Source organism: Spodoptera frugiperda, chromosome 24 (assembly GCF_023101765.2).
Source record: "Spodoptera frugiperda isolate SF20-4 chromosome 24, AGI-APGP_CSIRO_Sfru_2.0, whole genome shotgun sequence".
In the NCBI taxonomy this organism is placed as follows: Eukaryota; Metazoa; Arthropoda; class Insecta; order Lepidoptera; family Noctuidae; genus Spodoptera; species Spodoptera frugiperda.
In genome coordinates, this window is record NC_064235.1 from 658,158 (window position 1) to 686,066 (window position 27,909).

Below are 27,909 nucleotides of genomic sequence, written 5' to 3' on the forward strand. Positions count from 1 at the left end.
TGGGACTTGTAACACAAATGGTGAAAAGTGGGTGTACATTGTACAGTGGCATTACGTGCCGTAATGTGCACCTCTAATTTCCCCCTAGGGGATAAAAGGCGTGACGACGCAGTTTTCTCATGCGGGAATCGAACCCGCCATTCCTTGCTCCGCACTAATCACAGGAAACAGAATGAATAATGAAATAAAACTCTTAATGAAACATAAAATATTTTTAATAACATAAACAGATAAAAAATATATAGACAATAAATTATTACAACAGTTTTAAAATAAATAATAAGAATATTACAGTTGCTTTTTTTAAAACCTTTTTTTTATTACATTATTATAAAACCCTTTGCTAGTACCAGTGTCTTTTTTAATATTCCCTCTCACATTTCCTCCTGTGTCGTGGGTGCGTTTACAAACATACAATTTCACATACACATGACACCCAGACCCGAAACAGTAATTTCTTGCTCGTTCTTCTCCATTCGAAGCTACACTTTGGAACGAGCACCTAGCTTCACTGACGGATAGACTGACAGACAATTGTTTATTTCTTTCTTTGTTGACGTTTCAAAAGTACCTAAGTATATGGTTATATATAAAGGGGGACTGCGGGAGTTATATAATAATGTAATATTGTAATTATTATGTGTAAAGTAGATTGCCAGCATCTCTTCTGTGTTGTATAGGGATCTGTAAGACAAAACGGTCTATTGTTACTATACATTTATTACTAGCTAAGTGTGGGAGAGCCATGCTTCGGCACTGCTGGGCCGGCTCGACCGGAGTGATACCACGGCCGAGCAGAAAACCGACGTGAAACAACGCTTGCGTTGTATGTGTGAAGTTACCGGAGGCCCAATTACCCCCTTCCCAATCCCCGATTCACCAACAATCCCTTAAATCCCTAACCCCCAAAAGGCCGGCAACGCACTTGTAACGCTTCTGGTGTTTCAAGTGTCCATGGGCGGCGGCGATTGCTTACCATCAGGTGATCCGTCTGCTCGTTTACCGGCTTATACCTTGAAGATATAGTTGTGCTCACCTTTGGTTCCTCGTTAGTTGAACTGCAGCGGCGCAGCCTGAAACACCACAATTTTAATATTATATAAACAAAATTTTTGAAAAATATTGTATTTACGTATTATGTTTTTTTTTGTTCTTGTATCGCCACGCCTTTTATCCCCGAAGGGATAGGCAGAGGTGCACATTACGGCACGTAATGCCGCTATACAATGTACACCTACTTTTCAACATTTGTGTTATACGTCCCATAAAATAGGGGGTGAACCTATTGCCATACTGGGCACAATTCCGACCGGATTTTTTTTATATTCCGGTCGGAAACTATCGATCGATATCGATCAATCCATTCCACCATCGACAGATAGTATCTATCGGTTATTTATCGATCGATCAGTGTAGTAGAAACTATCGATCCACGTCGACTAATCCATTCCACCATCGATAGATAGTATCTATCGGTTATCGATCGATCGGTGTAGTAGAAACTATTGATCGACGTCGACTAATCCATTCTAACATCGACAGATAGTATCTATCAGTTATCGATGGATCGGTGTAGTAGAAACTAACGATCGATATCGATCAATCCATTCCACCATCGACAGATAGTATCTATCGGCTATCGATCGATTGGTGTAACACTCTTATATAGGTACTTAAAAATAAATGATTTAATTTGGTTTTGTAAGAAGATGGATGGCTGATGAATTAGTTTTAAGTAATTAAAAATATTATATTTCTTCTTTCTTTGTTGTAAATTTTCAACATTTTAACTGTATAATGTATTGGCTTAAGCTGTAAAATTATGGATGTTTTTCTAAATAAATAAACGAATAACACACAACTTACCGCTCCCTCACAGGGATCGAAGTCGATCTGGAACACCATGACATCACCTTCCACCATCACGTGGGTCACTTTGTCAACGGAGATGCGGTGGGCGAAGTCGCAGATATGCTTCCCGTTCAGCGACACCTAGCGGGGTTTGGAGACATTAGAACAGGGATGATGATAGCAGAAACATGTTATACACTAAAACTGATGATTTCGTTTGATTTCGTCCGAAACAACAATTTGTGGATCACACAAAGAGTTGCTCCGTGCGGGAGTCGCCCGCTACACGTTGCGCGGCAGCCAGTTGCCCAGCCACCGCACTAACAGTACAGTTTACCGGCGTGTTCCATAAAAAAAGATAAAGCTAAAGATAAATTAGATAAATAAAGATTAAAACTAAGAACTTATTCCCACATAGTTGAACCAACGAAACAATGTAACCAAGTATTGTATTGTGAACCTGATTGAAAAAGAGTAACCTATGGAGTTTCTTGCTCGTTCTTCTCCATAGGAATCTACACTTTGGAACGAGCAAATAGAGCAACTAGAGGACTGACTGACAGAGACGTTATTAATATTATTATTCTAGGGACCCGCCCCGGCTTCGCACAGGTGCAATGCTGATTATACTAAATACGCTACAGAAAAACTGTGAACGTTGTTTATAAAAACACAGCGGCCCGCTCCGGCTTTGCACGGGTTTAAAATAAGTAACTCACTGAAAAAATGATAAAATCAATCCAGTAGATTTGATTTATTCATTTACTGCCCGTAGCCCGCACGCGTTTTTGGAGTACTTAAAACAATTCCCCTTTCCTTATTTATAGGCACGCTGCCGCCGCGCCGCGTCGCCGTAAACGCTACGTTCCGCAATTTTTAAATCTGTACATCTTCAAAAATATTGATTTAAATCAGATGCTGTAAAAGGCCAAATAGATCTATATTAAATCAACAATGTATTTAAGGTATTTAATTGGATAAGGATTAATGCTGTATTGGTTAAAATCGCTTCGAATATTAGTCATTATTTGTCGTAAAAAGTAAATGACAAAAAAATGTTATTGTGGGATATCCATAAGAGATAGACATATACCATCGCGGAGTTTTCTGTAGACCTTTTCATTGTGTACAATACTTAGTACATTATTTTGATAAATCTCGTAGGATTCAGCCTGCGTTTGCAATGTAAGCGGAAAAAATGTAATTATTTGCGACATCACATTAGAAACCTCAAAAATAACAGTATTTGTCCACTATTTAATGGATGATATTATACATAAAAACCTTCCTCATGAGTTACTCTATCTATTAAAAAAAACCGCATCAAAATCCGTTGCGTAGTTTTAAAGATTTAAGCGTTCATAGGGACATACAACACACATGACAGAAAAAGCGACTTTGTTTTATACTATGTAGTGATTTGCTTTGACGTTCAAAAGTGCCTTCCTGGTCTATTTGAAATAAATAACTTTGACTTTGACTTTAACGCGCTAATCTCCGGAACTACTGGTCCGATTTGAATTATTCTTTTTGTGTTGGATAGGGTTGATGACAGAAAACCGACGTGAAACAACGCTTGCGTTGTGTTTCGTTGTGTGAGTGAAGTTACCGGAGGCCCAATTCCCCCCTTCCCAATCTTCCCCATCCCCTTTCCCGAACAACAACCCTTAAATTCCTAACTCCCAAAAAGCCGGCAACGTACTTGTAACGCCTACCACGCTTATGCATTGCTTACCATCAGGTCTACCGTCTGCTCGATTGCCGGAGTGTTTCATAAAAAAAAGACGGGGTATGGACAAAAACACATGTAGGTATCTTACCTTGTAGGTATCTGTGTAACAATGCATAAATACTTCGAAGGATTCCCCACTGTTTAGTGGCAATTCTCCTTCAGTCTCCTCATTGCCCCATTTCGATGCGGCGTAGTGGTTGCGGACAATTTTCTTCTCCGGGAAGCGAGGGTTGAAATGGAAGGCTATGTCTTCTTCAGTAAGCATTTTCGGACCACATTGGAGGTTTATCGAGAACCTGAGGGCAGTTAAACGGTTTCAATGAGCTCTATTCTACCAATCTTTCGTTTTTTCAGGCCATGGTACGGTGCGCTTCCGTTGGGGCAAGCCCGCCACAACCTCCCATACTGCTGCAACTCCTGTGCACCAAAATCTACATTAGATACAACCATGAAAACACCGGAACATTGAAGTCCGGCGCGTCCTAGGGACATGAATGACTGTCTTTCCCGCAACCTAAGGAAGCAGTCATGCTAGCTAAGGAGGAGGCGGGGCGCGTGAGGGAACGAACAACCTCCTCACGCCCCAGCCGTCGTGAGAGACACTCCGGGCGTCGAGTAGGGCTCGCCGCCCGACCAAATCCAGACCCATGCGTACGGCGCATCGCGTTCCGCGCGCACCTCAAAGAGCCATCAGACCACCACAGATGGGGCCCAGTAGGGCTGATGCCTGATCCGGAGCTGCGGACTACCTAGCGGGTTTACCGGGGCACCGGCTCGATAATTTTTGGCGCTTTCTAGCGGCCCGTTTACCATACCTAAAGGTTCAATATGACTGTGGACTCACCTGCTACTCCCAGGAGGGGTCACTCCCCTGACTCTGACCCTGCGGCCAGGATGCATACCCTTTGGAATAGGGAGTACACAAGGGATAATCTGTAAAGATAAAAAAAATGATATATGAAAATCTTTATCTCTAAATCCCAGAGGCCGGCAACACACTTCTCCGCCAGAGATGTGCTATGTCAGTAGATAGCTACTATATTACGGAGATGTAAAAAAAAAGCTTGAAACTATAGTGACTATTTCATACTTGACTACTGATACTGAGCTATGTAGCAAACAGGAAGATGCACAGCTCGATATGGTAAGACTCTTTGAAACTAACAATTTATGGTCATGCAAACCAAAGGTGTATACAACGTGCTCAATCGGTTGAAGGTACCTGCTGGGCTGGGCAGTGACTACGGCCCACCACTGACGTCAAGCAACGCTTGCGTTGTATTTCGTTGTATGAGTGAGTTACCGGATGGCTATGTAGCTATACTACGGAGATGTAATAGCTAAGCTGTGAAACTATGTGACTATTTGATAGCTCGACTCGTTAGCTGAACTGCGGCTGAATTCCATACATTACAAGTTAAATAAAACCTCATTGATTTGCTTACCAGGTTGGAGTCCTGTGGGGGGTTGCCTCCAGCGAAGTCGATCTCGTCTACCGTGACGTCACCCTCAATGCCCATGTGTGTCACCTTGCGATACGGAATGCGGTGCTTGAACTCGCAGACAACCTTCCCATTTACCTCCACCTAGTGGGAAGATGGGAAAATTAGTTTTGAATGCATCGAAACAATGTAACCAAGCATTGTATTGTGAACCAGATTGAACAAGAGTAACCTATGGAGTTTCTTGCTCGTTCTTCTCCATAGGAATCTGCACTTTGGAACGAGCAAATAGAGCAACTAGAGGACTGACCGACAGACAGACGTTATTATTATATTTGCTTTGACGTTCAAAATTGCCTTTCTGGTCTAAATGAAATAAATAATTTTGACTTTGACTTTGAAAAATATTACTGTACTAGCTGACCCGGCAAACTTCGTGCCGCCTTTTATTTCTTTTTTTCTCACCTTTTAAACAAACTGGATTTCAGTCAATAATTCAAGAGAGGATAACTAGGCCCATTTAACATAGCTTCAATAAATAACTGGCCACTGCTGACCAATGGCCTCTTCTCACATGGAGAAGGTTTGAGCATTAATCACCACGCTTGCTCAATGCGGGTTGGCGATTTCAAACTTATAATTAGAAATTATAATTACTAGCTTTTGGGTCATGCGGTTTCAGACCAAAGGGCTGCTTGGTCCTATTGGCAATGGAAAGCGTGATGTTTATAGCCTATCAGACTTCAGTGATAAATCAGAAACTTCAAATAAAAAAACTAAAGTTACAGATATAGTAACACGTATAGAGCATTTAAAGTGGGGTTGGACAGGGCACATGCTACGTTGTAAGACAAACAAATGGAGCAAACAAGTAACTTTATGGTACCCAAGGGAGGACACTAGAAGCCCAGGGACGCTCAAAAATAAGATTTTTTCCTTAAAAAAAACCGTGTGCCCCACATTGGATTATCTCCTGTAATCTTGGAGCTTACCTTGAATAAGTAATAATAAATGTGTATGAGAGCTTCGAAGCTATCTCCTGCAGTGATGGGCAAAGTATCGCTGATCTCCTCAACCCCCCACTTGGAGCACTCATAGTGGTTGCGCACCACACATTTCTGGCTGAAGCGAGGATTGAAGTGGAAGGCGATGTCTTCGCCAGGGAACATCTTCGGACCGCATTGGAAGTTGAAATGGAACCTAAGGACAAATGTAATGGTAACCAAGTATTGTATTGTGAACCTGATTGTACAAGAGTAACCTATGGAGTTTCTTGCTCGTTCTTCTCCATAGGAATCTACACTTTGGAACGAGCAAATAGAGCAACTAGAGGACTGACCGACAGACAGACGTTATTAATGTTATTATATTTGCTTTGACGTTCAAAAGTGCCTTCCTGGTCTATTTGAAATAAATGATTTTAACTTTTGACTTTTGAAATTTGTGGTAAATAAAGATTTGGAACTAGGCGCCATAGTAACTTTTATTCAGCTCAACATTACCTATCCAATGATGTAACACACATAGCTATTGGAAGGTGGTTTACGTTTTCATTTTTAGACCGAGTGGTCGCTTTTTTCGATATTTCGAATATTTCTCAGTAGTAGCACGGAGTCTGGAAATGTGCCCGGTATATGGCAATAGGCTCACGCCTATTGCCATATACCGGGCCAGGCCCCTATTACATGGGACTTATAACATAAATTGTGAAATGTGGGTGTACATTGGCATTACGTGTCATAATGTGCACCTCTGCCCTTCGGGAATTAAAGGCGTGACGTTATATAAAAAAAAACTATAACTTGTCAAAGTTTCGAAATTTTGTCACTGACTGACTGACTGACAGATCATCAAAAGTATAAGGCACTTTTTTATGGGACAAGTCCGCCACAACCTCCTATACCGCTGCAACTCCTATACACCAGGATCTACAGTAGATACAACCATGAAAACACCGGAACACTGAAGTCCAACGTCCCAGGGACATGAATGACTGTCTTGGATCCCGCAACGAAATAAATCAGAAGATGATATTAGTATAAGGCACTTCTAAAATGATGTTTTTAATGGTATTGCTTACCTGGTGGCGCAAGATGGGACGCTGCCCGTCACCCTGATGATGCGGCCAGGGTAAAGGCCGAAAGGAATCGGGTACACACCAGGAGTTTTCTGAAAGAGAAAGAAAAACAATACGGATGATGACTGGGTCAAAAATAAATTATTACAACTTTTCAATTACAATAAAATATTCAAAAATAATCACACTCTCATTCATACATTTGATGAACTGCTTAATTTTCGAGTTTTTCTAGCTAAATTTCTAGAAATAAGTCTGCTATTTGACGTCAAAAACTGATGACGTCATAATAGAGTATTTCATACAAAGTTCATAGAAAATATCGTTTTTGACGTTTCGAAAAAAGTATTGAATTTGACTAGTAGGAAACATGCCTATTTGAACAAATCCATGGTTTATTTAATTTTCAATAAAGTACGTCCAAAAAACCCATTTCAACCTCCCTTTTTTAAGTCGGTCAGTTAATATAATTTTTTATGGTATAAGCCGGTAAACGAGCTGATGGATCACCTCATGGTAAGTAATCGCCGCCGCCCATGGATACCCGCAACACCAGAGGCGTTACAAGTGCGTTGCCGGATTTTAGGGGTTAGGAATTTAAGGGTTGTTGGGGAATCGGGGATTGGGAACGGCTCTCCCACGAAAAGCTTTGACATATATTTTTAAATAGATTTGTTTTATTTTTTTGTTACTTTTGGGGGTAGATTGCTTTTTCAATTATTTTTTTTAAAGGCTATTTCTACATTCGAAGCTACACTATGGAACGAGCAACTAGCTTCACTGACGGACAGACTGACAGACTCATTATTCATGGTTTAATTCGATATAATTATTAGAAGTATCGTCACGCGATATTTCAAATCGACATATCTTCGAAAGTATTTGTTTCCGTAAGAAAATAAAAAATACGTGTGTAATGTTTTAAAATAATCTACAAGACGGACATTGAAATAAAAATTAGTCATCTACCCTATTATATTATATTAAGTGTAGACTACCCTCAGAGATTAAAAAATAATTTAAAAAGGTGAACGGTATTTCGCTTACTACGAGTTTGCTTTACGTCGATCGAAAACGCAACGAAAACGCGTTCGGCGCTCTGATTGGCCGGCGCGAATGAAGCAACCAATCAGAGCGTCGAACGTGCTCTCGTTGCCATATCTATAAACGTAAAACAAACTTATACTAAGGCTACTGGAAGTGACAGTTTAATATCTTAAACATTTACCTTCACATAACAATTATCAGCTAGGCTGTACCGACCCGGAACTGCGGACTACCTAGCGGGTTACCGGGGCTCCGGCTCGAAAAGCAGGAGTAGGAACGGGGTGGTTTTTAGTCAGCAAGAGTCTGATATTCCCTCTCGCCTCTACCAAGGTGGGAGAAGTCATTTAATGACATTGACTGCACGGTTGGTGCGGTGGCTGGGCAACTGGCTGCCGCGCCTGGGTCTGGGTGTACCTATGTGAACTTGTATGTTTGTAAACGCACATACGAAACAGGAGAAAATCCTAAAGTGGGGCAAAGTTTTTATAAAAAAAAATCCCCCCTCAAAAAAACTGTTATTTTGTAACTGTCAATTTGAATTTTTGTGCTCCATCGCATTCTCGCCCGTCATTGGCTGAGATTATTTTCAAAAACATGGCGGATGTTACAGACTAATAGCCTAGCTGTGCGCAGGTACCAGTTTTCTGTATAATATGTATTGATTGATAAGACACCCGCGGGAGGAGTTGGGGTGGTGAAAAAAATATAAAAGTGTGGGAGAGACGTCTCGGCACGAATGGGCCGGCTCGACCGGAGTGATACCACGGTCGAGCAGAAAACCGACGTGAAACAACGCTTGCGTTGTGTGAGTGAGGTTACCGGAGGCCCAGTTCCCCCCTTTCCAATCTTCCCAATCCCCGATTCCCTAACAACCCTTAAATTCCTAACTCCCAAAAAGCCAACAACGCACTTGTAACGCCTCTGGTGTTTCAAGTGTCCATGGGCGGCGGCGATTGCTTACCATCAGGTGATCCGTCTACTCGTTTACCGACTTATTCCATAAAAAATACTTTGCTCAGCAAACATCGAAATATATTATTTTGTATGAGGGTAAACTGAATTATTTGTATGCATACGAAGTTTTGCCATAATCACCACTTTTGGAAGGTTTTAAAACGTTCAGGTTTATCAGAGAGCGCTGCTGTCTGTCAAATGTGTAGACAAAGTCGGGTGTACGATACCCGCGGCAGGAATACGGGTGGGAAGTAATATATGACACAGTTTTACGTAGGTAATTGCACACTGAATCGTCTAAAATATTTGTAAAGGTAACAAGTCGACGGTATTCATATTTTTACCTCGCTTTTGTTGTAAGGTCAAAGTCAAAGTCAAAATTATTTATTTCAAATAGACCAGGACGGCACTTTTGAACAAATATAATAATATGAATGTCTGTCTGTCGGTCAGTCCTCTAGTTGGTCTATTTGCTCGTTCCTATGGAGAAGAATGAGCAAGAAACTCCATAGGTTACTCTTTTTCAATCAGATTCACAATACCACCCCAGCTCCTCCTGCGGGTGTCTTATACCCAATACATTGCCCGAAACAATGTAACCAAGAATTGATCAATCGAGCTGTAATGACCTATGTAATAAAATCTAAGAATCTGAATTACACATACTACTAATTATTGTTGCATAAACTTGACAATAGGGTAGATGACTAATTTTTATTTCAATGTCTGTCTGGTAGATTATTTTAAAACATTACACACGTATTTTTTATTTTCTTACGGAAACAAATAGGTACATATCGATTTGAAATATCGCGTGACGTCAGTTCAGGAAAAATATTAGACACGTACCTATTTTTTTTTTGTCATAACCCTATATTAAACGAATCAAAGTTTAAGAGTGGGAGCAAATACGTCATTTCTACATACAAAAGTGTGGGAGAACCATGCTTCGGCACTGCTGGACCGGCTCGACCGGAGTGATACCACGGCCTCACCGAAAACCGACGTGAACCGACGCTTGCGTTGTATGACTGAGGTTACCGGAGGCCCAGTTACCCCACTTCCCAATCCCCGAATCCCTAACAACCCTTTAAATTCCTAACCCCCAAAAGGCCGGCAACGCACTTCTAACGCCTTTGGTGTTCCGACCAGATGATCCGTCTGCTCGTATACCGCCCTATACTATAAAAAATGACGGTAGACGTAGATTTTTCTATCACATAATCTTTTGTATTAACACATTCGGTGACCGACGTTAGCGGAGGATTTGCCTTCAACAGTTTTCTATTGGCAGTCAAAGAATTAAATTAGAATAATGTAAAAATCACTCACCGGTTTGATAATGGCAGCCATTTTAACTTGATTTTATTTCTTTAACACGCAAATTAAATTAAATGACGATATGTATCCGACACCGGTTCGGTTCAACTGTCGAGGAGAGAATGCACTCTGCATCCATTTGCCTCACTTATATTCTTATCTGGGGGCACGGCAGTGCAACCGCCAAGTCGAGCAAAAAAGCGGCACGGCCGTACCATCCTTTTCATCCTTTTCTTTACAAATTGGTTTTATTGTCCCATTAGTTTTGACGCTGTATTGTCGTTACATTGTTCCTACATATATATACAATAGGTAAATGATCAAATAATGTATCAGAGATATTGTAATTTTTTTTTAAAGTAACGATGGAGTTTCTTGCTCGTTCTTCTCCATTCGAAGCTACACTTTGGAACGAGCGCCTAGCTTCACTGACGGACAGACTGATGGACAATTCAATTTGACGTTTCAAAAGTGCCTTATTTAGGATTAATTGAAATAAGTGCTTTGACTTTGACTTTCTCGAAGTCATTCAGGCCAATTTCGACCGCCTATAGCTTCGTTGTGAATAAAACAAGACGCCTGAATTTTCAGATACGAAGCAGGCATTGTACAAACATGGTATATTTCAATTTTCATTAGATTCGAACCAAAAGTTTAATGAAGAATTACAACAAGACTTAGTGAGGCCACATACGGCTGGCTTTCTAGAATGGTTCCAGACTTTTTTGGCGTTTATACCCTAGCAAAAAAAAACATTTTCCTAGTATTCTTTCGACGACCGACGAGTTTAAATGGCTCTCCTGAACATTTCATTTTTTGTCGCTTATACCCTATTTCCTTTTAACCGTCGATATAATAACAATTTACATAATAACTTAAGACAGAAGTCCCTTAAATAGGGACTAAATAAAATAACCGACATGGATCTCATAACTTTTTACGATAGAAAAACTGATGAGGTGCGAGACTTGGAAATTTTTACAGGATGTTTTTGATGGTATCTTATTTACCGGATTGGAGTTGGCAACTGCATTTAGAATCCTATCTACCTACTTTTTTCGATAAAAGAAGACGTTGGTCAATATATTTGGTTGGTATCCTTATAAATTGCTGAGATAGGTATGTTTGTACGAAACTATCCTCAATTGTATCCTAAGGCTAGTGAGAATTGTAAATTTAAACAGAGCGATTCTACAAAATTAAGAATGGAAAGATGTAGAAGTACTTTACATAAGAAAAATAGTCGAATGATGATAATTAATATACAATGTGATAGGGGTGAGACTTCTAACCCGTTAAGGCTGAGTACTACATCTAATTTTATCGACAACAAAAATAACATGGGGTGTTGAACCCCCTCCCCCTAAAAATTATGGCTATTTTAATATTTTTTTTACTTTATGTGATATCAAAGGTTGTATGTGTCGTAGAAACAAAAAAATAACGACAAACGAACCTTGGCTAACTAATACATTACTTTTCTCATAATATATGTTTGATTATCTTTTGGGCAGAAAAAAAAATCATTTCTGAATTACTTGTACCGAAAAAATCGTTATTTTTCAATATTTTCAATTGGGGTTTCAAACCCCCATCTTTTTTGTCGATAAAATTAGATGTAGTACTCAGCCTTAACGGGTTAGAAGTCCCACCCCTATCACATTGTATAATAATATTCCTCTCTTATTTCTTCCTACTACCTACCACGAAAAAAAGAAAACTAAAAGACTGGCTTATTGAAACGTACTTCTATACTTCAGAAGATTTTTTTAAGTATAGAATATAATTTTATGTTTAGTAACGTACCGTAGTTGTTTTCGCATGCCTACTGAAGGCGAAATGTGTTTAGCTACATAATTACTGTTACCACCTTTTTTGTACCATATTTCGGCGAATAAAGATTTTATTTATTTATTTAATATCTTATTGATTAATAATCAAAACTCAGTGGAACGTTACCCACACCAAAACTGTCCCAATAATTTTACCCACCACGGGAGTAATCCCTAAAACCCTCCATAATAGTTTAAACCAGTTAAATATCAGTTCGTTAACCTACCTTCTTCTTCAAAAAGCTGTAATCTTAAATACTTGTTTAACCAGAAAATTCTTAAATACCTACATAGAAAAACATTTTTTTTTTTATGAAACACGCCGGTAATCTAGCAGACGTATCACCTGATGGTAAGCAATCGCCGCCGCCCATGGACACTTGAAACACCAGAGGAATTTAAGGTTTGTTGTTCGGGGATCGGGGATTGAGAAGATTGGAAAGAGGGGAATCGGGCCTCCGGTAACCTCACTCACACAACGCAAGCGTTGTTTCACGTCGGTTTTCTGTTCGGCCGTGGTATCACTCCGGTCGAGCCGGCCCAGCAGTGCCGAAGCATGGCTCTCCCACACTTAGAATATAACTTTATCGTTCATACAAACACTATGTAAAACCAAGTTATTTTATAACTTTTATATTATGTCATCTACTTGCTGCTACTTGGCCGGTTTTTAAGTTTTCCTTTTATAGATGGTAAATATTGATTCTGAGATAGGGTAGTCTCAGTAACATTTTGTATTTTCAGGTAGTTTACTTTTTTTTTACTTTTATAAGTTTTTAAACTGACATGGTCACTTACACTATCATTAGAACTTGAGACGGGATATTTACCATGTTTATTTATGTCTATGAGTTTCCGATATTTCGGCACTGTTGCAAGCGCCATGATCACGGATGAACTGGAGTATATGCGGGTGGATGTTTAAGAGCACTTTTCGGAGGACTTTTAAGAGGACTCTTCGAGGAGGAAGTTTCGGAAGTAAATGGCTGTGACATACGGACGGACGGACAGAATTTTTAGTTTAACCTTTCGTGTGCCGTATATAAGACAACAATAGAAAAAGCATTGTGTCTCGCGTGGATCCACGTTCCAAACATACGAAGGGTATCTATCGGTATAAATTCAAATTGGATTCCCTCATGTTCTAAGTTTACCTGGTGTATCCAATCCGCTTTATAGTTATGACACACCGGGTTTTCCCATATCATCATCATCAGCCTATTTCCGTCTCCACTGAGCTCGATCTTCAGCTCTACGCATCCAACCACTACCAGCCACCTTGCGGATATCGTCACTCTACCTAGCTGGACTACACTACACTTGCCTAGACGCGGTCTCCACTCTAGAACACGTTTACCCCAACGGTCATCGGTTCTTCGACAAATGTGGCCGTACCATTGCCATTTCAGCTTGCTAATCATGCTAATGATAATCCTTTATGTCTGCCCGGAATTTTCGGAGCGTTTCTACGGAAGGAGTTTGTACATTTTGGGTTAAGGTGCTCTTACTGACTAAAAACCACCCCGTTCCTTCACCTGCTTTGAGCCAGAGCCCCGGTAACCTTTTACGTTGTCCGCAGCTCCGGATCGGGCATCAGCCCTAATGGGCCCCATCTGTGGTGGTCTGGTTCTTTAAGGGCCATTTTCTAACTTACGTTTTGTACATGTTATGTACCTTCTGAGCCTACTAGATGCTGCGTTTAATTTTTGTTTGTCATTTATGTGTTGGGATTTTCAAATTGTGCGTGTAACCAGTACAATGCCTTTATAATTTCTACAGCTGCTACCAATCTTGGACTTCTATTACCCACCCATTCATCTTCCTATATTGGCCCTCAAACCTCTTATTTTATTTATTTATATAAAGAAATAAAATCAAGTTAAAATGGCTGCCATTTTTAAACCGGTGAGTGATTTTTACATTATTCTAATTTAATACAAGAGATTATGTGATAGAAAAATCTACGTCTACCGTCATTTTTTATAGTATAGGGCGGTATACGAGCAGACGGATCATCTGGTCGGAACACCAGAGGCGTTAGAAGTGCGTTGCCTGTTGGGGGTTAGGAATTTAAGGGTTGTTGGGGAATCGGGGATTGGGAAGTGGGGTAATTGGGCCTCCGGTAACCTCACTCACACAACGAAACACAATGCAAGCGTTGTTTCACGTCGGTTTTCTGTGAGATTTCAAATCGACATGTCTTCGAAAGTATTTGTTGCCGTAAGAAAATAAAAAATACGTGTGTAATGTTTTAAAATAACCTACAAGACGGACATTGAAATAAAAATTAGTCATCTACCCTATTGTCAAGTTTGTGCTACAATAATTAGTAGTGTGTGTAATTCAGATTCTTAGATTTTATTACATAGGTCATTACAGCTCGACCTAACAACAAAAGCGAGGTAAAAATATGAATACCGTCGACTTGTTACCTTTACAAATATTTTAGACGATTCAGTGTGCAATTACCTACGTAAAACTGTATCATATATTACTTCCCACCCGTATTATTGCCGCGGGTATCGTACACCCGACTTTGTCTACACATTTGACAGACAGCAGCGCTCTCTGATAAACCTGAACGTTTTAAAGCCTTCCAAAAGCGGTGATTATGGCAAAACTTCGTATGTATACAAATAATTCAGTTTACCCTCATACAAAATAATATTTCGATGTGTGCTGAGCAAAGTATTTTTATATGGAATAAGTCGGTAAACGAGCAGACGGATCACCTGATGGTAAGCAATCGCCGCCGCCCATGGACACTTGAAACACCAAAGGCGTTACAAGTGCGTTGCCGGCCTTTGGGGGTTAGGTATTTAAGGGTTGTTGGGGAATCGGGGATTGGGAACGGCTCTCCCACGAAAAGCTTTGACATATATTTTTTAAATTGATTTTTACTTTTGTTTACTGTTGGGGTAGATGGCACTTTCAATTATTTTATTTTCATAAAGGCACCTTTACCTTAAAAAAATGTATTAACCGACTTAAAAGAGGGTGGTTGAAGTGTGTTTTTTGGACGTATTTTGGATGGATTTACAGTACCGGCGTTAGGGGAGAGTGGGCTGATGGCGGTGGCCCAGGGCGACAAATTCTGGGGGGCTCCAAGGTCTGAATTTGGAGTATTTTGCCTCTTCTGGTGCAAACCCTCAGAACTGTGCGAGATTCCCTCAGAATTTGGTACTATCCTCGGTCAAAAATAAATTATTACAACTTTTCAATACAATAAAATATTAAAAAATAATCACACTCTCATTCATAAATTTGATGAACTATTTAATTTTCGATTTTTTCTAGCTAAATTTCTAGAAATAAGTCTGCTATTTGACGTCAAAAACTTATGACGTCATAATGCACTATTTCATACAAAGTTCATAGAAAATATCGTTTTTGACGTTTCGAAAAAAGTATTGAATTTGACTAGTAGGAAAGTAGCCTATTGAGATTTCTTTTTGGTGGATTTTTTGAGGGTGTGTCCACCACTGGTGTCCACCGGTAGTCGAGGAGTGACTTTAAAGATATCGTTACGGTGCTTACGCTTACGATTGGTGCAGTTTGACTGCACGGTTGGTGCGGTGGCTGGACAACTGGCTGCCGTGCAACGGGTAGCGGGTTCGATTCCCGCACGGAGCAACTCTTTGTGTTGTTTCGGGTCTGGGTGTCATGTGCATGTGAACTTGTATGTTTGTAAACGCACCCACGACACAGAAGAAAATCCTAATCGTTAACGTTTTTAAAAAACAAAAAAAAAAGTACTGGCGCCTACTTGAGCCAAGGGGGCGCCGCAATATTTTCGCCCGGGGTATCAGAGGCCCTTACGCCGGCACTGCGGATTTGTTTTAATTGTCTTTCTTTCTCTTTCAGAAAACTCCTGGTACGTTTCCGATTCCTTGGGTCGTTGCTCCCGGCACCTGCATCATAGTGAGGGGCATGGTCCCACCCTGCTCCAAGGGGTAACTACCATCAGAAACATACATACATACATATCGTCACGCCTTTAATCCCCGAAGGGGTAGGCAGAGGTGCACATTATGGCACGTAATGCCACTGTGTACACCCACTTTTCACAATTTATGTTGTAAGTCCCATGTAATAGGTGGTGAGCCTATTGTCATATACCGGGCACATTTCCAGACTCCGTGCTACTACTGAGAAACTTTCGAAAAACCGAAAAAAGCCCAGTAATACTTCGCCCGACCCGGGAATCGAACCCGAGACCCCTTGCCCGGCAGTCGCACTTGCAACCACTAGGCCACCGAGGCAGTCACCATTCACCATCAGAAACATCCTGTAAAAAAGCCCAAGTCTCACACCTCAGTTTTCCTACCCAAAGTTGTGAGATCCATGTAATACCAAGTCGGTTATTTTATTAAGTCCATTCATCGACTTGGTTACCGCACGTAATCATGCAATAGACCATCGTAATTCGGAATCATGAAATAGACTAAACAATATAATACGAGGAATGTCAACGAAAGTTGGCGTGTTTTCATTAACCGAGTACCTTCTTCGAGTTCCAAAGTGTAGATTCCTATGGAGAAGAACGAGCGAGAAACTCCATAGGTTACTCTTTTTCAATCAGGTTCACAATACAATATTTGGTTACATTGTTTCGTTATTTATTATTTATTTATTATAAAAGAAATACAGCATTTTATTTATGACAATCTCCCACAAAACCGGTTTAACGGTTTGACTGTGGGTGTTGCGCCGCATTGTTATACACATTATTATCTACTATTTATTCTATATAATATATATTCTATATAAGTATTTTAAACAGGTATTTTTTTAACTTACTTTTAAAAATTCTTTTATTATTTTCCTGTCGAATGTCTGCCGGTAAACTATTAAGTACGTAAGGTATCCGTTTCTTTAGAGTTCTATCGCCGAAGTAATTATTGACTCTTGGAACATTAAATTTACCGGCAGCCACCGACCGTGTACTGTGGTTATTTGTCACAATAGATAAGTCATGCTCCTTCCTGCCGTGCTGGTTTATAGCTAAAAGGTATGTATGTTTTAAATGAACCGGTAAGATCTTACATATTTTATATAATTTTCTATAATCGCCTTTGCAACTTATTTTAGTCTTCTTTGTAACTAATAGTTTAAGAAATCTTATTTGTAATGATTCTAATTTATTTATGTAAGTTTTAAATGTTAGCCCGTAGCTGTCAAGAGCATAGCTTATTATTGATTCTACTAAGGATAGATACAAACATCTTAATATTTTAATAGGAACTTTGTAACTTAAATGATAAAACTTACTAAGTAATATTCTTAATTTACTACAAATGTAATCTACATGACAGGACCATGAAAAACTTTCATCTATTTTGACACCAAGATATGTAACAGAATTAACAGCTTCAACAGGTTTACAATTACAATTTATTAAATGATTATGAAAACATGAGTATTCGTGTGTTATCAATTTAGGAGTAGAAATAGATAGGTGTAAGTATGGTGATCTGATGACAAGAAGTTTGGTTTTATCAGCATTTAGAATAATCCCATTGTCATGGGACCATTTAACTACCGCGTCTATGTCTTGTTGGATTAACGGACAGATGTCATTGATGTCGGTTCCGGCGCGGAGCACACATAGATCGTCTGCGTACATGTATGACGAGCAATGACGCAACACTCCGCATAAGCTGTTCACGTGCATGAGGTAGCAGATAGGACCACATCCTGATCCTTGAGGCACTCCGCTCCGTACCTCCACCCTGTCACTGAGAGTATCACCCACCTTTACCCGGTAAGAGCGCCCTGTGAGGTAATCACTAAACCACTGGTTTAGTGGTTGTCCCACACCGCACTCCTTCATAGCGTTAATAAGGGTATCTTTTTGCAATGTATCAAATACAATTTTTTTATCCTCTAAATAATTATTAATTTCGTCAGTAAATTCAGATAACAGTGTACTTGTACTTTTACCCTTTAAGAACCCGTGTTGACACTTATTGACAATATTATTCTGTTGTAAATATTTTCCTAGTTGATTGACCACACATTTTTCCATAATTTTATCTACGCTTGACAATATGGCTATCGGTCGATAATTTGAAACATCTTTAAAATTTCCTTTTTTGTGTATAGGACGTACAATTGCTTCTTTTATTTATTTGGGAAAGTACCTGTAGCAACTGACAGGTTTACGAGTTTGGCCAGTACAGGACACAACTTTTTCGCAATTATTTTTATATCGGACATACGAACTAAATCAGTTCCCGGTGATTTGTTAGTACTCATGGTTTTAATGACATTGTTTATATCGCTAGCGGTCACCGGTTGCCATCTCATAGACCTGTCCGTGAGTGCCACATATTCCTTTCTGTTTATCCATGTTTTTTTGAAAGAAAGAAAGATGAAGACATTACATTGATGCTTGATTTTTTCTATTTCTTCTGTAAATGTTATTGCAAATTTATTACATACTTCTGAACGTTGGTTCAACTATGTGGGAATAAGTTCTTAGTTTTAAGCTTTATTTATTTAATTTATCTTTGCCTTTATTTTCATCTTTAAACAACTCTCTCACATAGTTGAAATAATCGAAACAATGTAACCAAGAATTGTATTGTAAATCTGATTGAAAAAAATTAAATTAAAAATTTAAAAAACCCCCGACATAAAAACTTAATTTCCCTTTAAAAAGTAAAAAATAATAAAAGAAACTTATTCTTAAAGTACCTAAGAATGTACTAATAATTCTAAAAAAAAATACGTCGCGTTGGGGGACCGCTCCTAATTATTTCTTACTTATCTACGATTTGTTCATAAGTATCACATGCTTGGTGTTAACATTAAAGTAAATTGATGTTTAAGTACTTAACTATAAGGCAGAAAATTGAAATATAGCGGCGCGGGCGGCGGTGTACAGTCCGTATGAATGCGGTCCCCCAACGCGACGTATTTTTTTTTAGAATTATTAGTACATTCTTAGGTACTTTAAGAATAAGTTTCTTTTATTATTTTTTACTTTTTAAAGGGAAATTAAGTTTTTATGTCGGGGGTTTTTTAAATTTTTAATTTAATTTTTTATTTTATACTTTTTATAGGTAGGTTAGGTTAAGTTAGGCTTAGTATATTACATATACTTACATATGTAATATACTAAGTAACTAACTTATAATTTCGATTCTTGTTAAGGTAAAGATTACATCTAAGGTCAAGCTCGTTCGCTTTTATTTTTATTTTTTGACTTATTAATTACTAGGTTTTGTTTCTATAAGTAGGCTAAAGATTATCTTGGTGCAAGATTTTTTGTTTATTATAAAACGTTAAATTAAACATTTATATTTTTGTTATTAAATTTTTAATTTAATTATTATTATTTTTTATTTTTTATTTAATTTTTTATTTTTGTTAATACGAAAAAATAATATCTTTCAATATCTTCTTTCAGTGCGGTTTAATTTGAGACCCTATCCCAGTATATTTGCATACCTTCGGCTAATCTCCCCACTTTCACCGCCCATAACTTTAAAACGGCTCAACCGATTTTCATCAAACATGTCTAAGAACACTCGCACGTAAGTCCCCTTTCATACGAAAAAAACTAAATTGAAATCACTGCATCCGTTTGGGAGTTATGATGCCACAGACAGACAGACAGACAGACAGACAGACAGACAGACACGTCAAACTTATAACACCCCTCTTTTGCGTCGGGGGTTAAAAAGAGTAACCTATGGAGTTTCTTGCTCGTTCTTCTCCATAGGAATCTACACTTTGGAACGAGCAAATAGCTTCACTAGAGGACTGACCGACAGACAGACGTTATTAATATTATTATATTTGCTTTGACGTTCAAAAGTGCCTTCCTGGTCTATTTGAAATAAATAATTTTGACTTTGACTTTGACGAATTGGTTCTCAGTTTCGAGTTCAACTTGCAATGCGGTCCGAAGTTGTACCCTGGTGAGGACATCGCCTTCCATTTCCATCCTCACCTCACGGAGAAGCAATTAGCCCGCAACCACTATGAAGGCTCCAAGTGGGGGACCCAGGAGATCAGCAACAGCGTACCCTTCAAAGCAGGTGATTGCTTCGAAGCCCGCATATGCTGCGCTTGTGAAACATACAAGGTAAGCTCCAAGATTACTTAGACACTACTGACAATCATCATAATCATCATCATCATCAGCCGAGAGACGTCCACTGCTGAACAAAGGCCTCCCCCTTGGTCCTCCACGTAGAACGACAAGCCGCCACCTGCATCCACTGGCTCCCCGCTACTCTGACGATGTCGTCGGTCCACCTAGTGGGAGGTCTGCCCACGCTACGTCTTCCGGTCCGCGGTCGCCATTCGACCACCTTCCTGGCCCAGCGGCCATCAGTCCTTCGAGCGACGTGGCCTGCCCATTGCCACTTCAGCCTGCATATTTTGAGAGCTATGTCTGTAACTCTTGTTCTTTGGCGAATTTCCATATTTCGGATTTTGTCGCACAAAGATACTCCGAGCATAGCTCTCTCTGGGCGACTCTGAGCCTTTCTAAAAGGCCAGCAGTAACAAACGGTGAAGGAAAACATAGTGAGGAAACCTGGGCTTATAATTTCTAATTATAAGTTTAAAATCGCCAACCCGCATTGAGCAAGCGTGGTGATTAATGCTCAAACCTTCTCCGTGTGAGAAGAGGCTTTTGGTCAGTAGTGGCCAGTTATCCTCTATTGAAGCTATTGCCTCATTTCAAATTGTTTGTCCATCCGTATGTATATAAAAATCAATTGCTGTTCGTTAGTCTCGCTAAAACTCGAGAACGGCTGGACCGATTTGGCAAATTTTGGTCTTGAATTATTTGTGGAAGTCCAGGGAAGAAACCTTCGTTTTTATCCCCCCCTTTTAAACAAAAGGGAGAAAAAAAGAATTGTTTGAGGCGATACGAAGTTTGCCGGGTCAGCTACTTGGTAATATTTTTGCATTCAAAACTAATTTTCCCATCTTCCCACTAGGTGGAGGTAAATGGGAAGGTTGTCTGCGAATTCAAGCACCGCATTCCGGCTTGCAAGGTGACACACTTTGGCATCGAAGGTGGCATCATTGTAGACAAGATCGAATTTGTTCGAGAAGAGAACCCCAACGTGGTAAGCAAATCAATGAGGTTTTATTTAACTTGTAATGTATAAGCCGGTAAACGAGCAGACGAATCACCTGATGGTAAGCAATCGCCGCCGCCCATGGACACTTGAAACACCAGAAGCGTTACAATGGCGTTGTCGTTGCCCTTTTAGAGGTTAGGTTATTGAGGGGATTGGGTTGATTGGGAAGGATAACTGGGCCTCCGGTAACCTCACTCATACAACGAAATACAACGCAAGCGTTTCTTGACGTCGGTTTTTGGTGAGGCCGTGGTATCACTCCAGCCAGCCCAGCAGAGCCGAAGCATGGCTCTCCTACATTTGTGTGAGTGTAGTGGAATCTTGCAACTTGATTTCGAAGCAGATACCTTCAACCGATTGAGCTAAAATGTTGTATACACGTTTGGTTTGCATGACCATAAATGCTTAGTACAAAAAGCTTACCATACTCGAGCTGCGCATCTTCCTCGCGCAGCTACATAGCTTAGTGTCAGTAATCAAATCATCAAATTAAATAGTTTCACAGCTTAGCTATAACATCTTCGTAGTATAGCTACATAACACATCTCTGGTGTAAAAGTGAGTTGCCGGCCTCTGGGATATTTGGATCACATATTTTTATCTTTACAGCCAATCCCTAATGTGACCCCTATTCCAAAGGGTATGTGCCCTGACCGCAGGATCAGAATCAAGGGAAAGACCCCTCCTGGGTGTAAAAGGTGAGTCCACTGTCATATTGAACCTTCAGGTATGGTAAATGGGCCGCTAGAAAGCGCCAAAAAGCGAAGCAGGATCTGGAAGTTATTTTTTACTTCTTCACCCGCGTTCCCGTGGAATAAAAACTCTTATTACCCAAGACAGCTCATACCCTGTTTGTATACCAAAGGAGATGGCTAAATGACTGACCCAGGCATAATAACAAGAATACGAATTTCACGCTAACCCGTATCATTTAAATATTCACTTATGAATTATTTTATGTTTAACTAATTCTTATAACTTGGTGAACAAAAATTAACAAAAATAAGTTTCATAATTGATTTTTTCTGTTGTGGTTTGACATGACAACACGGAAGTAGATACTGCAAGCTATTATTAGGACATTAGTTTCCCCGAAAATCAAATCTATATATTAATACGTGATGCAAAAACTTTGGACCGCTTTTTACGAAAATTGCGCGGACGTAGGAGCATAAAATTTGGTACACTTATAGTTTATGTGTAGGAGAAGTGCAGGACGCTAATATTTTTTAAAAATAATGCTTATAAAGTACATTAAATTAATAAATAAAACATTACACACACATGCATAGTATCTGATCGTATTTGACAAAACGTCAAAATCGATAGACATTGCGATGATATTGACGTCTCATATGAATAGAGTTTTATAAAAGAGTTTGTTTGAGTTTGAGTTAAATAAAAATTATCCTTGAACGTATGTTAAGTGGTATGGTAAATTAAATCGTATATGGTTGAATTTCAACCACTAGGCGACCACTAGTCGAAATAATTAAACGAACATCAATTTTTAATAACGGTAATATAATGACTTTTTTCTGAAACCAAATAATTGTAAATGTTTTGATCGACACAAAATATATATTTTGTATAAGATTGCACAATCTTACTATATATTTTGTGTCTGTCCTTGGTGTTCATTATCTAGTATAAGCAGAATTGTTTACCTATCTACCTCATATATAAATAACTTTCGGCTCAGGTACATCAAAACGCCTTGATAAAAGTTCACAGCAATGTTGTGGTTTGAAGTTTTTGTAACGTTGTTTGACGTAGGAGCGCTACTTTATTTTCAGGATTGCGCAGATATGCCAAGTTTCTGGACCTTCTTAATTACAAAATATCAATTTTTAATTATGCGTCTTTATTTATTGCTAGGTACCATATTTATACAATATTTATTTGTACGGGTTACGACGTCCATACTTTGGTTTAGCCATGTCCTTTTATCAAAATCCGTTCAGCAGTTTCAGCGTGATTGACGGGCAATACATCTAAACAAACAAATTTTCACATTTATAATACTAGCGTGATTCATTTAGCTTGTCCCGTTAGTTTGTTTGGGTCTTTAGTAATTGTAATGTCACCCCCTTCCTGACGACAGATCGATCTGATATTTGGTACACACTCTTAATCTTGATGACCATACAATATAATGTAATCCTTTCCATCATCGAACCACAAGACAATCGGCGAGGCGTCACCGCTTCATGGTAGATATCCCACCCACTTGCACGAAGCGCTTCGCTTCAAGCTTCCTTGTGCGAACTGCTAGGGAGTGGAACTCCTTGCCGGAGTCTGTGTTTCCTGATGGGTATAACCTGGGTGTCTTCAAAGCCCGAGTGAATAGGTTGCTTATGGGCAGACGTGCTCCATCGTAGGCCGCATCATCACTTACCATCAGGCGAGATTACGGCCAAACGTCGACCCATTAAATGTAAAATGTAAATGTAAAAAATTGTTTCCACAACTACCTCCATTATGGATATCAAACGGAAGGGCTTGGTTGGTAGAATAGAGCTCATTGAAACCGTTTAACTGCCTCCAGGTTCTATGTAGACCTCCAATGTGGACCGAAAGTGAATGCTAATGAAGACATAGCCTTCCGTTTTGATGTTCGCTTGGACGAGAAGAAAGTGGTCCGCAACCACTGCGCTGATTCGAAATGGGGGAAGGAGGAGAGCGATGGAGAGTCGCCGTTTAAAGTTGGGGAATGTTTCGAAATATCCATACATTGTTACCAAGATATTTACCGGGTATGTTAACTACATGTGTTTTATTTAATATTTAATATACAATGTGATAGGGGTGAGACTTCTAACCCGTTAAGGCTGAGTACTACATCTAATTTTATCGACAAAAAAAATTGGGGGTTGAACCCCCTCCCCCTAAAAATTATGGCTATTTTAATATTTTTTTTTACTTTATGTGATATCAAAGGTTGTATGCGTCGTAGAAACAAAAAAAAAACGACAAACGGTAGCTAATAACCTTGGCTAAGTAATTCATGACTTTTTTCATATTTTTGATAATGATTTGTTGAGAAAAAAAAACTGAATTTTTTACCGAAAAATAATAATAAAATTTTTCAATAATTTTAATTGGGGGTTCAACCATCAATATTATTTTTTTGTCGATAAAATTAGATGTAGTACTCAGTCTTAACGGGTTAGAAGTCCCACCCCTATCACATTGTATAATGATGAAGAGCTTGTTTGTTAGAACGCGGTAATGGAGTTTCTTGCTCGTTCTTCTCCATTTGAAGCTACACTCCACTAACAGACAGACTGACGGACTGGGAATCGGGGATTGGGAAGATTGGGAAGGGAGAAATTAGGCCTCCGGTAACCTCACTCACACAACGAAACACAACGCAAGCGTTGTTTCACGTTGGTTTTCTGCTCGGCCGTGGTATCACTCCGGTCGAGCCGGCCCAGCAGTGCCGAAGCATGGCTCTCCCACACTTAAAAATGATGTCATCATCCCTATTCTAATTTCTCCAAACCTACTCTAGGTGAAGGTGAATGGGAATTGTTTCTGCGACTTTGCCCACCGTATCACTTGTGACAAAGTGACCCACGTGGTTGTAGCCGGTGAATGCACGGTGTTCCAGGTCGACTTCGATCCTCCTGAACAGGTAAGGGCGCGTTCACATATAACGTCCGTTTTAACAGGATCCGTTTTAACGAATCCGTCGCTACTGGAGATAGTATTCACACAGCATTTATAGGATCCTTTTTAACGGATCCGTTGCTACTGGAGGTGATTCAGCGAGTTCACATAGAACGTCTATTTTTACAGGATCCATTACACCCCGTGCCAAGCCTGGCGCAGTTCGATCCGATAAACCGATCAGTATACTGGATCCGCTATACTGTATTATGTGTGTACTGGCTCATACAACTACATACGCTAATAACACACACGTTTAAACGGACCTGTAAAACGGACGTCATATGTGAACGCGCCCTAAGTGTGTTAGTTGAGGTAACCAAATCAAATCATTCATTTATTTATAAAACCATTAGCAAACCCGGCGAACTCTTTTCCACAACCTCCCATACCGCTGCAACTCCTGTGCACCAGGATCTACAGTAGGTACAACCATGCAAACACCGGAACACTGAAGTCCAACGTCCCAAGGAAAGGAATGACTGTTTTGGATCCCGCAACTAAACAAATCAGAAGATGTTATTAGAGGAGAAGAAAAAGAAAAAGAAAACGATAGTTTCCACTTCCCTCGGTGAATTTAATGCATGAGACAGGATGACTTAAGCCTTAAGGCACAAAAGAGACTGCACAACTAGGAGAAGCCCAGTCGCCAAGCACCACGGAAATTTTACTTAAAACTAAAAAACCAGGCGAACTCTGTTTCGCCACCAATGATTTCCCCTATTTCGGTAAACAGGCAGCTTTTTCTTGATTTTTCTTTGCTACAAACCTCACGGAACCCGAGACCTTTCCAACGAATGCAAAACCGTGGAAATCGGTTCGTGCGTTCTGGAGTTATAGCGTCAGGAAGGAAAACCCGATTTATTTTTATATTATAGAATAAAACGTCTGACTCTTTGGTCGAGTGGTCGCAAGTGCGACTGTCGGGCAGGGGGTCTCGAGTTCAATTCTCGGGTAGGGCAAAGTTAAATTACTAGGTTTTTATCGAATATTTCTTAGTAGTAGCACGGAGTCATTATATGACAATAGACTCACCCCCATATTAGATGTACATTGTATAGCGGCATTAAGTACCGTAATGTGCACCTCTGCCTACCCCTCCAATTAAAAGGTTTATATAATATTAAAATTGTCATGTTTCAGTCCGCGCCGCGTCCCTGCTAACGAGGAGCCCAAGGTAAGCAAATCTATGTTTTTATCTAATAAGTCTGTAAACGAGCAGACGGATCACCTGATGGTAAGCAATCGCCGCCGCCCATGGACACCCGAAACACCAGAAGCATTACAAGTGCGTTGCCTTTTGATGGTTAGGGATTTAAGGAATCGTGGGGGAATCGGGGATTGGGAAGATTGGGAAGGGGGTAATTGGGTCTCCGGTAACCTCACTCACAAGAGTTGTTTCACGTCGGTTTTCTGCTCGGCCGTGCCGAAGCATGGCTCTCCCACACTTAGCTTGTAATAAATGTATAGTAACAATAGACCGTTTTGTCTTACAGATCCCTATACAACACAGAAGAGATGCTGGCAATCTACTTTACACATAATAATTACAATATTACATTATTACATAACTCCCGCAGTCCCACTCTATTCTACCAACAGCCTATAAGTGGCCACTGCTGACCAAAGCCTCTCACACGGAGAAGGTTTGAGCATTAATCACCACGCTTGCTCAATGCGGGTTGGCGATTTCAAACTTATAATTTGAAATTATCTGTTTATGTCATTAAAAATATTTTATGTTTCATTAAGAGTTTTATTTCATTATTCATTCTGTTTCCCGTGATTAGTGCGGAGCAAGGAATGGCGGGTTCGATTCCCGCATGAGAAAACTGTATCGCCTTTTATGCCCTAGGGGGAAGTTAGAGGGCACGTAATACCGCTATACAATGTATCTTTTCACCATTTGTGTTACAAGTCCCATATAATAGGGGGTGAGCCTATTGCCATACACTGGGCACAATTCCAGACTCCGTGCTACTACTGAGAAATTTTCGAAAACCCGAAAAAAATCACATGATGCTAAGCAATCGCCGCCGTCCACGGACATTTAAAACACCAGAGGCGTTACAAGAGCGTTAATATTTTGCCCGGCCCGGGTATCGAACCCGAGATCCCTTGCCCGGCAGTCGCATTTGTAACCACTCGACCAACGAGGCAGTTACCAGTTCAGTCACGAGCTTGACCAACGAAGAAACTGTGTTTTACAAAATAATTGTAGTTCACTAACTAGAGACTGCCTCGTTGGTCGAGTGGTCACAAGTGCGACTGCCGCACTGGGTGAGGCGAGAGGGAGTGTCAGACTCTTACTGACTAAACACCACCCCGTTCCTACTCCTGCTTTTCGAGCCGGAGCCCCGGTAACCCGCTAGGTAGTCCGCAGCTCCGGAATACACCTGCACCTTTAGGTAAATATTTTTTCGCACTAATTTCACTATCCCCTCCGATAGATGGCGTTGAACGGATATTTTTACGAGTTTCGCCACCGCATCGCGTTTTATAGGGTCTCTCACAGAACAGTTGACGATGAGGTCATGGTAAAGAAAGAAACGAAAGAACACAACAAAAACATTTTTGTAAAAAAAACAAGGATAAAACTGACTGCCTCGTTGGTCGAGTGCGACTGCCGGACAAGGGGTCTCGGGATCGATTCCCGGGTCGCACGCCTTTTATCCTCGAATGGCAGCACATTACGGCACGTAATACCGCTATACAATGTACACCCACTTTTCACCAATTGCATATTTATAAGTCCCATGTAATAGGGGGTGAGTCTACAGCCAAATACTGGACACAATTCCAGACTCCGTGCTACTACTGAAGAATTTTCGAAAAGCCGAAAACAGCTCATCATTACTTTGCCCAACACGGGAAT

General features: G+C 40.0%; 3 protein-coding genes across 5 annotated transcripts in view; 1 reads left to right on the forward strand and 2 right to left on the reverse strand.

Annotated features, from left to right (window-relative positions):
• Positions 1 to 193: 193 nt before the first annotated feature.
• On the reverse strand, positions 194 to 10,580 carry LOC118278788 (32 kDa beta-galactoside-binding lectin). Its single transcript, XM_050703756.1, has 9 exons — positions 10,436 to 10,580; positions 7,106 to 7,194; positions 6,018 to 6,225; positions 5,029 to 5,169; positions 4,428 to 4,516; positions 3,672 to 3,879; positions 1,867 to 1,992; positions 1,037 to 1,073; positions 194 to 684 (listed from the first exon to the last, which is right to left on the reverse strand). The coding sequence occupies exons 1-8, from the start codon at positions 10,454 to 10,456 to the stop codon at positions 1,050 to 1,052; spliced, it is 906 nt and encodes a 301-aa protein (XP_050559713.1). The 5' UTR covers positions 10,457 to 10,580; the 3' UTR covers positions 194 to 684; positions 1,037 to 1,049.
• The window catches only part of LOC118278992 (transmembrane emp24 domain-containing protein 5), a 134,438-nt gene continuing 108,791 nt past the window's right edge, over positions 2,263 to 27,909 (reverse strand). The window contains exon 7 of the transcript XR_007706865.1: positions 2,263 to 2,330. The gene's annotated coding sequence lies outside the window, so the exon portion shown is untranslated. The remainder of the gene's footprint in view (positions 2,331 to 27,909) is intronic.
• LOC118279045 (galectin-4-like) lies at positions 13,962 to 26,781 on the forward strand. 3 transcript variants are annotated; one of them, XM_050703725.1, is made up of 10 exons: positions 13,962 to 14,160; positions 16,120 to 16,208; positions 20,143 to 20,350; positions 21,216 to 21,347; positions 21,972 to 22,060; positions 23,911 to 24,118; positions 24,877 to 24,999; positions 25,164 to 25,349; positions 26,178 to 26,211; positions 26,531 to 26,781. In XM_050703725.1, exons 1-9 carry the CDS (start codon positions 14,140 to 14,142, stop codon positions 26,196 to 26,198), a joined length of 1,077 nt encoding a protein of 358 aa, XP_050559682.1. In that variant the 5' UTR covers positions 13,962 to 14,139; the 3' UTR covers positions 26,199 to 26,211; positions 26,531 to 26,781. The 3 variants fall into 3 exon arrangements, with proteins under 3 accessions (XP_050559682.1, XP_050559684.1, XP_050559683.1); XM_050703726.1 differs by lacking the exon at positions 13,962 to 14,160 and adding an exon at positions 14,547 to 14,657; XM_050703727.1 differs by lacking the exon at positions 25,164 to 25,349 and having other exon boundaries at positions 13,966 to 14,160.